Consider the following 14,803-nt stretch of genomic DNA (forward strand, 5'->3'; position numbering starts at 1 on the left):
TTCTGCATTTTGTTTTTTCTTTTGTTGTAATCATGTGTGGCATGATCTGTCTGGATGGCATGCGAAACAAATGCTTTGTGTTGTATTTTGTTGCATATGACAATAGTAAACCAATACAATATAAAAGCTTCAAAGTCTTAGAGCTTATAAAGACTTTTAGTACAGGTTGAGCACACCCTATTTGAAATGCTTCAGGCTAGATGTATTTCGGATTTCAGATTTTTTTCAGATTTTGGAATGTTTGAATCTATAGAAGGAGATTGCTTGGGGATGGGAACCAAGTCTAAACACAAAATCCATTTACATTACATATACAACTTATACCCTGAAGGTAATATTTTTAATAATCTTGTGCATGTAACAATAATATGTATATTGAACCATTAGAAAGGTAAGCTATCACTACCTCGTCTGCCCAGGTGGGCAGTCAGTGGCTCTTTGACATTGCCATCATTCCTGATTCTGAATTACCGGTAAGCAGTCTTTATCTTACACTTGTTCATCAGACATATGTACTTAACGGTAAAAATTATTACACACCATTAACATAATGAAAATATAATGTGTGCAGGGTAACAAGAGCTGCACTGCAGCTTTATGTAAAATAAAAAACAAAATTGAATTTAATTAATCTCAGCTATTTCGTGATCAGCAGGTGCTTTATCACCACAAATCTTTAAAAATTTAATGCCTTGCCTTAAACTTCTACAGGCAGCCTACTGAATATTCACAATTACCTTCAATTTTCCGTTCATCCTGATAGATTTTTGCTTGTTTGATGATCAGCATACTGTTAGGTGGCATATGTTCACTCTGATGCTGATGAATCCATTCTTTCAATACATAATGAGATCTTAATTTTTTGCTTTCTGCAGTGTTTTTCTATTATTCTTTAAATTCCATTCATTACTTTCAGCATAGAACATTAACTGTTTGTCCTTCTGTTTCTTCAGGTCGTAGATGGTGGTCGTTCCAACATCATATTCCTCTGTCAGATGCTTCACGCTTACACCCTTGTGAAGTTTTCCCAGCATCTTGACTTTCTGTGTTATACATAAACATAAATTCTTCCTCATTTTTCTTTTCACTATTACACATAGGAGTAACTGCAGACCTTTTTAACATTTCCAACAATATCTTCATAGCACAGAGCAGAGAATAAGTGCAAAACACATGGTAACCACTTTCAGTAATGTATGAAGATCTGGCTATAATAATTGCTGAAAACAACTGGCGCAAAACAGGGCCTCACTCAGGGTATGTGAGATCACTTCTCAGAACTACCTGTGGTGTGCAGAGACCCATGCATCCCCTGGGAATCTTCCCAGCATTTTGTGCGAGTTCTGTTTGTGGCATCATGTCAGCATTTTAAAAAAATTCTGGATTTTCAGAAAAGGAGTGCTCAACATGTATATGAAATAATGATGAATCTATTTCTCTACCTTAAGGAATATTTTGAGTTTCCTGTGCTTCACATCTTGAGAGGAACTAAGTGTGTAAAACATAGACTTGAACCAATATCTACCAGCTTCTGTCTTGATCTGCTTTATTTATTTCTGCCATCTACTTTATTTGCATTCACTATGATGCCAGTTAATTTGCAAATCCAGTCTTGATCCTATAAGATCTAGGAGCAGAATTAGGCCATTTGGCCCATCGAGTCTGCTCTGCCATTCAATCATGGCTGATTCTTTTTTCCTTTCCTCAGTCCAATTTCTCACCCTTTTCCTTGTAACCTTTGATACCATGGCCAGTCAAGAACATCAATCTCCACCTTAAGTACATCCAACGACCTGGCCTCCACAGCTGCCTGTGGTAACAAATTCCACAAATTCACCCACTCTCTGGCTAAAGAACCTTCCCCACATCTCTGTTTTAAATGGACGCCCCTCTATCCTGAGGCTGTGCCCTCTTGTCCTAGACTCTCCCACCGTGGGAAACATCCTTTCCACACCTACTTTGTCTTTGGTCTTTCAACATTTGAAAGGCTTCAATGAAACTCCTCCTTATCCTTCTAAATTCCAGTGAATACATGCCCAGGGCCGTCAAACATTCCTCATACGATAACTCTTTCATTGTGAACCTCCTCTGACCCAGAGCCCAAAACTGTTCACAATACTCCAGGTGAGGCCCCACCTGTGCCTTATAAAGCCTCAGCATCACATTTCTAGGCCTCTTGAAATGGCACACTGCTGGTGTCTTCCACAGTGAAAACTGATGTAAAGTACTCATTTACTTCATATGCCATCTCCTTGTTCCCTGTTATTATTTCTCCAGCCTCATTTTCTGGCAGTCCTATATCCACTTTCATCTCTTTTACTTTTCATATACTTGAAAAAGCTTTAGCCACCTTGACATTGTTTGCTAGCTTCCTTTCATGTTTCATCTTTTCCATCTTCACGATTCTTTTACTGCTTTCTGTAGGTTTTTAAAAGCTTTGCAATCCTTTATTTTCCCACTAATTTTTGCTTTGTTGTATGCCCTCTCTGCTTTTATGTTAGTCTTGACTTCCCTCATCAGTCACGGTTGTATTATTTTGCCATTTGAATATTTCTTTGTTTTTGGAATACATCTATCCTGCAGTTTTCTCATTTTTCCCTGAGACTCAAGCCATTGCTGCTCTGCTGTCATCCCTGTCAGCATCTCCTTCAAATTTACTTTGGCCATCTCCTCTCTTATACCGCTATAATTTCCTTTACTCCACTGAAATACTGCTACATCAGACTTTACTTTCTCCCTATCAAATTTCAAGTTGAACTCAATCATATTGTGATCACTACCTCCTAAATGTTCCTTCAACTTAAGCCTCATAATCACCTCCAGTTCATTACATAACACCCAATCCAGTTTAGCTGATCCCCTAGTCGGCTCAATGACAAGCTGCTCTGAAAAGCCATCTCATAGGCATTCAACAAACTCAGTCTCTTGACATCCATTACCAACCTGATTTTTCCAGTCTACCTACATGTTAAATTCTCCCATGACTATCATAACATTGTCCTGCGGACACACCTTTTCTATTTTCCATTTGCATTCTGCAGTCCACATCCCAATTACTGTTTGGAGGTCTGTATATAACTGCCATCAGGATCCCTTTACCTTTGTAGTTTCTTAACTCAGCCGACAAAGATTCAACATCTTCCGATCCTATGTTACATCTTTCTACTGATTTGATGCCATTCTTTACCAGCAGAGCCATGCCACCCCCGCTGCCTACCTTCCTACCCCTCCGATACAATGTGTAACCTTGGATGTTCAGCTCCCAACTACAACCATCCTTCAGCCACAGTTCAGTGATGGCCACAACATCATACCTGACAATCTGTAATTGTGTTACAAGTTCATCCACCTTATTTCTTATACTCTGTGCATTGAATATTGTATTTGTTATCTTTCTGATTCTGCATCCCTAATCCACTGATATTCACCCTGCTGGCTGCAATTATGTCCTATCATCTGCCTGCTCTTCCTGACAGTCTGACTGCACGCTATCTTTGTTATTTTACCATCTGTCTTACCCTTAGTCTCTTCACTCTGCTTCCCATCTCCCTGCCATATTAGTTTAAACCCTCCCCATTAGCTCCAACAAACTGGCGCACTAGAATATTGGTCCCCCTCGGGTTCAGGTGCAACCCGTCCCGTGTGTACAGTTTATACCTCCCCCAAAAGAGACCCCAATGATCCAAGAACCTAAAGCCCTGACCCCTGTACCAGCTTCTCAGCCACTTAGTTTTCTGCCAAATCATCCTGTTTCTACCCTCACTGGCATGTGGCACAGGTAGCAATCCAGAAATTATTACCCTGGAGGTCCTGCTTCTCAGCTTTCTGCCTAGCTATCTAAATTCTCTCTTCAGGACCTCTTTGCTTTTCCTTCCCATGTCATTAGTATCAATATGTACCAAGACATCTGGCTGGTCCCCCTTCTCCTCCAAAGTGCTTTGGATGAGACCCTGCTTGTATTCTAAAGCCAGCAGGTATTTATAATGTTTACTTCATGACAATTGAGTTTGTGGAAGTGCTTCAAAGATGATTGTTCTTTAGTTCAGAACTTTCAAATTTCCTGATATTTGTAACACACACACACAAAATGCTGAATGTCAGGCAGGTCAAACAGCATGTATGGAAAAGAATAAACAGTCGACGTTTCCTTTCCATAGATGCTGCCTGACCTGCTGAGTTTCTGCAGCATTTTGTGTGTGTTACTGTGGATTTCCAGTATCTGCAGAATCTCTGTTTATGATCCTGGTATTTGCTTTGTCATGAACCATTTTTTTGGTTCACGCATACCAAATCTTTCCCTCCTTTGCTAGTTTGCAGCACATTGTACAGGGCTCTCAGCTGTAGCTCCTCAAGGGATGTCTCTTTCTCTGATAGTGAAATTTCTGCAACTATTGTTTCCCCTAGGTTTTCTATTTTTCAATGTGTCATGTTGGTATTCCTGTGCAATGTACCTTTATTTCCCCGCTCCTAGTTTTAAACCATTGTATGCCTGTTAGGCATATGAAATTCAGTGGACCTTTGAGAAGTATCTCATCTGTCAATCTCTACTCCTGTGTTTCTGATGCATTTTCATATGTTTACTAAATTACTAACTTTTGAGGATATACTTTGCCATACTTCACAAGTGTAAAGGGCTCTTATTTAAGTATTTCTTCTGTTGGTATTTGGGAAAGTGCCATTAAGTTATGTTTTTTTTTAATTTTATGAGTCCAATTTTATGCCATGATAAGATGTTAAAATTCAGACGAATGTTTGTATTGACTTTACAGAAAACTTGTGTAACAATTTCAAATTCAAAAGTTGTTGTGGATAAGAATGCTCCTGCTAATTAACCTTTTCACACACATACTTGGCAGAAAACCACTACAGCATTAAGAACTTCACATTGTTTCACTTTAAGCAGAACCTTAAACTTTGCTTTCATTTTCAGTGAGCAGTACTTCCTTAATATTTTATGACTATGTTTAAATGTACTATACATAATGATTTATCAGTGTAGATTATTCAGTAATTGATCTATTTTTCCTTCCTTGATTATTGCTTTCTCTGGGTGTTGGCCTAATGGTGAGTTAAGTATATCAGAATCATAAAGATATCAGATCTACCATCATTTGGATAGTCATAGCCTGATCAGAATCTACCTTGTTATGTTCTTACATCTTGTTGTCTACCTGCACCACACTTTCTCCGTAGCTGTTATTCTTTATTGTGCATTATTTTGTTGTTTTAGCTTTTAATACCCCAATGCACCATTTAATGATATGCTCGGTATTAATTGTATACAAGACAATATTTTCACTGTATCTCAATATGTGACAGTAATATAATTCCAGGAACAATGGTCATGGTTTTGTGAGTGTGAGGTCATGTCTGACAATTATTTTGGAGTTTTTTGAAGAGGTAACTGAGGAGAGGAAAGAAGTCAGGGCAGTGGATGGGAAGTTATGGACTTTAGCAAGGCCTTTGTCAAGATCCTGCTGATCTGGAAAATTAGGTTTCAAAGGTACATTTAATGTCAGAGAAATGTATACAGTATACATCCTGAAATTCTTTTTCTTCGCAACCCTCCACGAAAACAGAGGAGTGCTCCAAAGAATGAATGGCAGTTAAATGTTAGAACCAGGTTGCGTGGGATTCAAGAGGTGTTAGTGAGGTGGATTCGGAGTTGGCTCAAAGATAGGAAGCAGTGTGTGATAGTTGAAGGTCAATTCTCTGACTGGTGGCCTGTGCCTGGGAGAGGTCATTGTTGGAACCTCTGTTTTGTATCATTTATGCAAATAATTTGGATGTGAATGTACATGGCACAATTAGCAAGTTTGTTGATGATACTGAATTAAAAGAAATCTTGATCAGGTAGGGAGATGGGATGAGGAATGGCAAATAGCTTTCAACTGATCTAAGTGTAATGTGATGCATTTTGGGCAGTCAAACCAGGGTAGGAGCTATACAGTGAATGGAGATCATTGACAAGTGTGGAACAGGGTGGCCTGAGAGCATAAGTGTTCTAATTCGCTGGAAGTGGCTATTCAAGTAGGCAGCATGGTGCAGATGGCATTTGGCATGCTGGTCTTTGTCGATCAAGACATCAAATTTAGGAGTCGGGATATTATATTTCAGTCTTCTGCATCTTCTGCATCCTTTCCAGCTTGTCTTTCTTATAAAAGGCTGACCAAAAGTGTACACAATACTCCAGGTGCTGTTATATAAGTTATTGGTTAGACTACATTTGAAGTATGATGTTACAGTTTTGGTCAGAAAGACAGTGTCGAGCTGGAGTGGGTGCAAAAGAGATTTACAAGGATGCTGCCTGGACCAGGGAGTGTGTGTTGGCCACATTGGATCTTTATTCCTTGCAAAGTAGAGAAAATGAGAGTTGACCTTACAGAGGTTTATAAAATCATGAGGGGCATAGGTGAGATGGATAGATGGTCTTTTCTCCAGGGTTGCGCAGTCCAAAACTAGAGGGCACAGATACAAGATAAGGAGGGTAAAAAGAGACCTGAGAGTTAACATTTTTTTTGTTACACGGGATGGTAGTGAGTACCGGGAATGAGTTGTCAGAGGAAGTAGTTGAGGCAGGTATAACTGCAACATATAAGAGGCATTTGGATAGGCAGATGGAGGGGAAAGGCTTGGATATTTATGGGCCCAACATAGGCGATTGAGACTAGCAAGGAGGATGCAGTGAATTGTGTGGACTAATTAAACTGAAGGGCCTGTGTCTCTGTGTGTGACCCTTAAGTTAATGGAAAATTTGCCTAACAACATGTATTTGCAAAGCACATTTTCACATCAGGATACTTCATGTAATGTAGCACATTAAAGTACAGAGTATATTCAGCTAAAATCAATGGTTGGTTTAGTAAGTTAAATAACATTTAATTATTCATAGTAATGTTATATCTTTTTCTTCTAGGGTGGAAAGTTTAAGGATGGAGCTCGCTCAGTGACAAGAACCATTCAGAATAATTTCTTCGATAGCTCCAAGCAGGAAGCTATTGACATCTTGTTACTTGGTAATACGCTGAACAGTGACTTGGCAGATAAAGCTCGAGCTCTCCTAACGACTGGTTCTTTACATGGTAAGGTTTACTTTATAAATGCATGCAATGATATTCAAGTTATTTTGAATTCATTTATGGCATGTAATGCAAACTGGTATTAAACTTTAAATCTATACTTGAAAGTGCTTTGATTCTTCTTTGTTATTAGAAATTATTTTACTTCAATACACAAAACAGAATTTAATCTGCAACTTGTGGAGCGACATCCATAGGCTCACTCTAGAAAAAAGACTTTCTCCTTACCAATCAGATGAAGGCTAGGTGCTGTGAAAAAGAGCCAAGGCTAAGTTGAGGTAATTGCCAAAGAAAAATGGAATAGCAGAAAGATAGTGAGTGGAGCAGAGAGGAAAATGCTGAGAAAGCAGCAAGGGTCCAGTGAGGCATCAAGAATTATAATATTTTTGTGACTTGAAGTATCAGTATTTGGTTTTGCACTGCAAGAATAAATGTGATTCCTGTGAATGACACTTGGAAGTATCTGGATTGTAAACCTGGCAGTTTCTCCAAACTTGCCCAGTCCTGTTGTGTGGAGTTTGGCTTGTACCTCTGCAAACCCTATATTGTACAAGTATGACTGGAACTGGGTCATGTGATTCATTGTGGCTGCTTTCAGTAAGATCATGGCTGACCCTTGATCAAAGCAGTTTCTGATATGAACCCTTATTCACTGATTTTCTTGGAGACCAGAAATCTGGCAGTGTCAGCCTTGATTATATTCAAGGAAATTAGATATTTTAGACAAGGTAAAGATAATTTCAAAAAATCACTGCTATCTGAATACTGAATCGACCCATAATCCTGAGACTACATCTGTTCACGTATTCTCCTTGGGCCATTGTAAACAGTGCTTGATACCCATCTACATATATACTTTTAGCTATCATTCTAATGTCACTGGGGACTTGGCAAGGAAGCAAAATAAATAAGATGGATTTGATCACAGTCGTAGAAAAGTCAGTCAGTTATCCTGATGAAATGGTGTTTAGCAATGGCAGAAGGAGGTTGCCATCTCACAAACTAGCTATCTATTTACTGTGTCATTAAATACTTTCTGCTCCATCTGTGTAGAAGACTGATTCCCACATTGGCCTCTTTAGTACTTTAGAACCCACTGAAACAGAATGGAAGCAAGTCATCTATGATTGTGGGGCATTGCCTTAGAAGAGGTTGTCAACTGGTTAATATAGTTTTTTGCATTGCATTCTATCACTCTTGGACACCAGGCAAAGTAAAGGGATTCCTTGCTTATGTAGCAACCTTTCTGTTTTCTTGAGAGTCAAGTTACTAGGGCAGCAGGCGTGGTTCTACAAGGCATTGTCACCTTGAGCAGTGAGATAAGACATGTATTTTGATATGGCCGCATTCCAGGCCAGATGGACCAGCCAGATTTTTGGACTCCCATTGTCAGTTTCAAGAGATTAAGTACATATATCCATTTCGGTTCCTTTCATAGATATGATCCTTTTTTCTGAGAATAGCCTTGAATTGTACTCTAACATAGATTAGTATTTGCACATATTAAGCGTTGTTAAATATCTTTTTACTGGTTTTTGGTCTAGAAATTCTTCAGTGCAAGTTTCTATGTGTTAAAATAGCACTGCAAGGGGAGTTGTTTTTGATCAAGGCTGTATAAAGCCAATATCCCTAGTCCATGATATCTCTGGTGGTATGTTCAATGGAGCTGGCAGGTCCCAGCCTTGTATGCACATTTTGTAGGACTTGCTTCTGCAATCTCTTATTGTGATGGAGAGTGCCAAGAGGTGAGGATTTTGTAAGGAAGGAAAAGGATGACAGTGGACAAGTATTGTCGGGGTTGGTGTAGGATTGTTATGGGAAATGGGGTTAACGATTAGGGAGCTTGGGAAGAGATTGGGAGGGGTGTAGGAGAGAAACTGAGACCTGTAAATGAAAACCAAAACTACAATAGCAGAAAGGCAATATAAGAAAATCTAATTCTGTATGGTTTGGGCAATGGTTAGTGTAGTCACTCCAAAAACAGGAGGTAAAGCCAATCCTGGAAAAATCTTTGTTGTCAGAACAGCTCCTCCTTGCCCTTTCACTTTGGTGACACAGGGTGGGCCCTAGAAATAATACTGGAGAAATACTGGTCAGATGCTTTGTGAAATATCCCTTTACAAATGAACATTTAGTAGCAGTAATACATTTTTTTTTTCTTTCCTGTTTTACTGTTTCCATTGAACATTAAAATTTAAATATTTCTTTAATGGGGCAGATCTTCTGCATGTGGCTGTGCTTTTGTTGTTAAGTCTATACTACTGTCCCCCCTGCCTTGAATCAGTGTGGACTTTTAGCCTCTTAACAGAAGATGGTATGGTTCATGGGCAGATGGCCGAGAGAATCAGGGTTAGGAGATATCTTCTCCACTGAATGTACATTTGAACTTTGTCTGCAGATGATTTATGGATAAATATATCGTTAAATTTCAGAACTAGATTTCCTAGAATAAAGCAATTTAGTCTTGGGTTTTTAACCAGAAAATTCCTGTTAAATCCTTAAAAACTTGAAATTTCCTCACTGAAGATTTGGATCATGTACGCTAGCCACATTGTTTTAGTTTTAAAAGGGATTCTAGGAAGTTCCATTTAATAACCAATAATAAAATTTTATTTTTAAAACATTTTAGTTACTTTACAAGGTTCCATTTGTAATTCAGTGTAATCTTGACTGAATTCGTAACAATTTCATCTCTAACTCAGGGTTCTCTGATCAAGCCCCAGTGTGGATTTAAATACTTAATGCTGGGTGACACTTCATGCAATGCTGAATGAGGCTGTGGTACTGGAAGTGTTGTTAATGCCACGAGCTATTAATTCAAGGTACCGTGTGCCTGTTCAAGTGGATTTAATAGATCCCACAATACCATTAATTAATTTCTCATTATTGGGGGCAGCATGTGTGCAAAATTAGCCATTGCTTACCTACCTAGCAGTTTGATTATATTTCAAAACAAAAATCCTGACCTATAAATCATTTTGGGATATTTCAAGGACATAAGGCACCATCTAATCACATGTTCTGTTGTTTTGCTTGTACATTGTGTAAAGTAGGCAGAACAATGGTTGTTCATGATTTGTTTTCTAGACATGAAATTGCTAATATCATCCTTGGATTTTTTTAAAAAACTTTTCCACTCTTGTGGATTTTGTGTTTACTTTTTATGTTTTGTTTGTCTAACACATATAAAAGGATTGGTTCAAACTGGGGGTTAAAAAAAGCTGTTAAAATTTGCAGTGGGAAAGCTCAACAGCTTTACGGTTGTTGGCATGTTTATGAATAATTATGAGCCCATCTTGTATTACTTCATATTATCTCTAGGTCCAGCTTATAATGGTCAGTACTTCCTATGTTTAGAGAGAATTCCTATTCAGTTAGATTCCTGTTTTTTAAAAAAAATAATACATTTCCATTCAGGAAGTCACTTAGGATTTGAGGGAATTTCTGATGGTTGTGCAAACATCCGGGTCATGGATATTGTGCTTGGTAATAAGTTACTGATTGGTGAATGTACAGTGAGCTGCATGACAAATAACAGTCGCTTGGGTGAGCTACAGGAGGTTTAGCATTTGCAGGTGTCTGTGTGTCTGTGCAAAGAGTCAATGTCTTCCAGATGTGTAGGAAAATTTTGGTGGGAAAAAATTAGAAAGTAAAATTCACTAGTGGTTTTAGACTGAAAATATGAGGATTTCACTCCATCAGAGACTTAACCTAATTCAGATTTAGTTTGTGTCTGGTGGAAATTTGAATGGATGGTATGCTTTTTGATAGTTTTAGCGGAAAGCAAAATTCTGGAGACACTCAGGATGTGAGACAACATCTGTGGAAAAAGAAACAGTTAACACTTGATTGTACTTTTTAACCGTCTTAATAGTATCTAAGTATTTTTGTGTTCCCTTTCTGTTGCCTTTTCCTATCATGATATCGGAATCAAATTGTGTCCTTGGTGCTTCTAACATCTGTGAAAAATCGTTTTCTCAGCAATAATGTCTCCCTAATTTTAGATTCTGTTGATAACCACATTGAACACAAGATCATAATTGGCATTTGAAGGGCATGCTAAAACAATTTTTTTTTTCATTCTAACATTCTGTAGAAGCTCAGTAAAATAAAGATCCTTTGTTATACATCTAAAATCAACTGTATAATCTACTTAAGTACAATTAGTTAATGTGATTATACAACAATGAATGTGTGAAGGCTTAAGTTGTACCATGTGTTCAAATGTATAACGTCTGCTGTGTAATGCATGTTAAGGTTTCTTTTTATTTATGGAAGAGCTTGATGTGCATAAAGTGCGTTTAATGCTTTTTTCTTCTTCTCCTTTTGCTGTGGCTGCAGTTCCAGAATTGACACTTCAATCAGGTATAGTGCTTTGCCTAAATCCTTCTGAAATAACAACAGCAAAATCAGATGCCTCTTTTCTTAAAAAAAAAAGCTGCCTTTTACTAATTGCATTATTTGCAAAAGTAACCCAAGTAGTTGTCATTCTGTATTGTTCTAAGATACCCTTTGCTTACTGTATAACAGTGGACATTTCTGATCTTTTTAAATAAATATTCTTGCTCTAGATTACATGACTCAAATACTACCATTAATTGATATTGCAAAAAAATGTGAACTTCTTTTATAAGATGCACAAATACAAAAAAATTGTCTCTTAGAAAATTGTACTGAAGGCATTAATTTGATACTTATTCACAAAAATACATTTAATTGCTCAGTGAACGTTTAAATTTACTTAAGATATTGGATGAGGGGTGCATGGGGGGGGGGGGGTTGTGTGCAGAAGCGTGCATTGTGATTTATCATTTTCCCATGGTAGCAGAAGTTCAGGATGTATCCAGCATGTGTTTAGAACCTTCCTTTTTTAACACCCTGAATATGATACCAGAATCATTTCCTATGATCAGAAGCACTGGCCAAGTGCAGAGTATCCAAGAGTTACATGCAAATATTCCTTGGAGTCCCCATTACTTCTCACAAGATTTGTGAAACACGGGAGAGGAGTATAGTACATAAAAGGCAAAAGTGAAAGGGTGGGTTGAGGGGGAAGCAGAAGAAGGCTAATAACAATTGGAAGAGAAGGACAAGTTGTTAGTTGAGGAGCAGAGAATTGACACTTTCAATTAGAGAATGGGAACACTAATAAGTATACTGTGAGGAAGGTGGAAACGATTGAATTTGCAAATATGGTTTGCAGTTTATCTGGGAAAATATGAAAATCACTGTTATTTTTGAAGAAGTTTAATTAAAATACACATCTATCCCTGATTCACTAGATTGAGGGCAGTGAACTAACAGTGGAAGTTATAAGTTCACTCAATTGGAGCTACCATGCAATAACAAAAAAAACTGTAGGCAAAATCTTCCTAAAAATAATTCTGATGCACACAGCAGATGAATTTGCATTCACATTATTGGTAACTTCAGAGTCTGAAATAACTTCTTTTTATGAGGCCTTCAATTAGTTATATGCCTCACAAAGTTAATCCAATGATGCAGATAAGAAAGCATTCATATAGCTCTGTTGCATCTAAAATTCTGAAAGTAAGTTCAGATTCAGACTCAGTTATTTGTAGAAAGCCAAATGCACTTAGTAAGCTAAATGCCCTTACAATATCTGAAATTGGTCTGGATAGAATATGGGTAGAATTTTAAAATGTTCATATTCAATTTTCAGTGAAATCGTTTGAACTATATGACTGGTTGTTTTACAGAGCTAAATTGTTTTTAAAAATTTGGGATTGAAATTACTGTACAAGCTGTTTAGACTGGTCATATGGACTGCTGTAAATATACTGTATCCATTGATTTGTTTGTATTATTGAACAACTAAAATCATAGTTATTTGATACCATCATTAAATGATAGAATTTAGAAACCTGGGTGCATCAAAGACTTATACTTCCAAGCAATAATGGGGCAGCCAGATACTTACTCAAGGAAAGTAAGGAAGGATAATGAGGTTAGAGAGTAAATGGAAACCCAGTGATCCAGGACTTCCATGTACTTCATGCAATTCAATCTTTATTGACAGACCTTGGGTCAAAATTGCAATTGAGTCATGATTAGAAAACATAGAAACATAGAAAAATAGGTGCAGGAGTAGGCCATTTGGCCTTTCGAGCCTGCACTGCCATTCAGTATGATCATGGCTGATCATCCAACTCAGAACCCTGTACCAGCCTTCCCTCCATACCCCCGATCCCTTTAGCCACAAGGGCCATATCTAACTCCCTCTTAAATATAGCCAATGAACTGGCCTCAACTGTTTCCTGTGGCAGAGAATTCCACAGATTCACCACTCTCTGTGTGAAGAAGTTTTTCCTAATCTCGGTCCTAAAAGGCTTCCCCTTTATCCTCAAACTGTGACAAAATTAAGACATTGAATTTGCATGTTTAATGTATGGTGCTCTCTAGTCTTTGCCCCTCTTGTCTGATTAAGATCCGAACTTGTGTGAAGGCAAAAGAGTGAACTGTAAAAGTCAGAATCCATTTTAAATTCATTTTAATCTTAAAGTAGATAATACTGTAGTCCTAGCTCAGGATTTGGAAGCTGGACAAATACTTATGATTACATGTTTCTAAAAGAACATTCTTTTCTGACTTTACAGCTTCACCCCAAGTCTTGCATGGTATGTGTGAAAACTATCATAAATATACAAAACCAAAACGTATCAGAGTTAGTGTTGGAACCTGGAATGTGAACGGTGGAAAGCAATTTCGCAGTATTGCTTTCAAGAATCAAACTCTGAATGACTGGCTGTTGGATGCGCCAAAAAAAGCAAATGCTCAAGAATTCCAAGGTAAAATCTTGCATTTAGTATGATCGTTTGGTAACTTCAACTGTATTTTACAGTCTACATTGTTTTTTTTATAATTTTAATGCTGTAATATAGAATTATTGGAAGGAATCAAATAGTATGGTTTCTTAAACACAAGAGTTCCTACAGATGCTGGAAATCTAGAACAACACATGCAAAATGCTGGAGGAACTCAGCAGGTCAGGTAGCCTCTATAGAAATGAATAAACAGTCAATGTTTCAGGCTGAGACCCTCATCAGGACTGGAAAGGAAAGGGGAAGAGACAAGGGGCTAGAATGGGGAATTGAAGAAGAGGGAAGGGGGAGGGGGAAAATTACAGGAAGTTGGAGAAATCGATGTTTGTGCCATCAGGTTGCAGACTACCGAGACGGAGTATGGGGTATTGCTCCTCCAAACTGAGAGTGGCTTCATCATGGCAGAAGAGGAGGCCATTGACAGACATATCAGAATGAGAATGGGGATAGGAATTAAAATGGTTGGCCACCAGGAAATCCTGCTTTTTACGGATGCAGTACAGGTGCACGACAAAGTGGTCTCCCAATCTACATCGGGTCTCACCAGTGTAGAGGAGGCCACATCAGAAGCACTAAATACAGTAGACGACCCCAACAGATTCACATGCGAAGTGTTGTCTCATCTGGAAAGACCTGTTTGGGGCTTGAATGGAGGTGAGGGAAGAGCTGAATGGGCAGGTGTAACACTTCTGCCACTGTATGGTTTCTTATTATTATCACTGGTGCCCTTGATAAGGTGGTAATGAATTGGCAATAGGTGTAACTTGCCCGAATGACCCAAATCCCAGAAACAGGCCTTGCTTGCCTCTATCTCTGTCGCCTCCTTTGGTACTTGACTGCCTTTTTAGTTATACAACTTGATACCATTCTCACCTATATCTC

General features: G+C 38.2%; 1 protein-coding gene across 9 annotated transcripts in view; it reads left to right on the top strand.

Annotated features, from left to right (window-relative positions):
* synj1 (synaptojanin 1) overlaps positions 1–14,803 on the top strand; it is a 120,140-nt gene that overhangs the window by 39,727 nt on the left and 65,610 nt on the right. For 7 of the 9 annotated variants that reach the window (XM_063050469.1, XM_063050474.1, XM_063050475.1 and 4 more), the window contains exons 12-14: positions 6,917–7,082; positions 11,421–11,444; positions 13,697–13,888. In XM_063050469.1, the coding sequence (XP_062906539.1) occupies positions 6,917–7,082; positions 11,421–11,444; positions 13,697–13,888 (382 nt within the window). The remainder of the gene's footprint in view (positions 1–6,916; positions 7,083–11,420; positions 11,445–13,696; positions 13,889–14,803) is intronic. The other 2 variants (XM_063050472.1, XM_063050473.1) reach the window with 2 other exon arrangements.

The sequence above is a fragment of the Mobula hypostoma genome, chromosome 6, assembly GCF_963921235.1.
Source record: "Mobula hypostoma chromosome 6, sMobHyp1.1, whole genome shotgun sequence".
NCBI lineage: Eukaryota > Metazoa > Chordata > Chondrichthyes > Myliobatiformes > Myliobatidae > Mobula > Mobula hypostoma.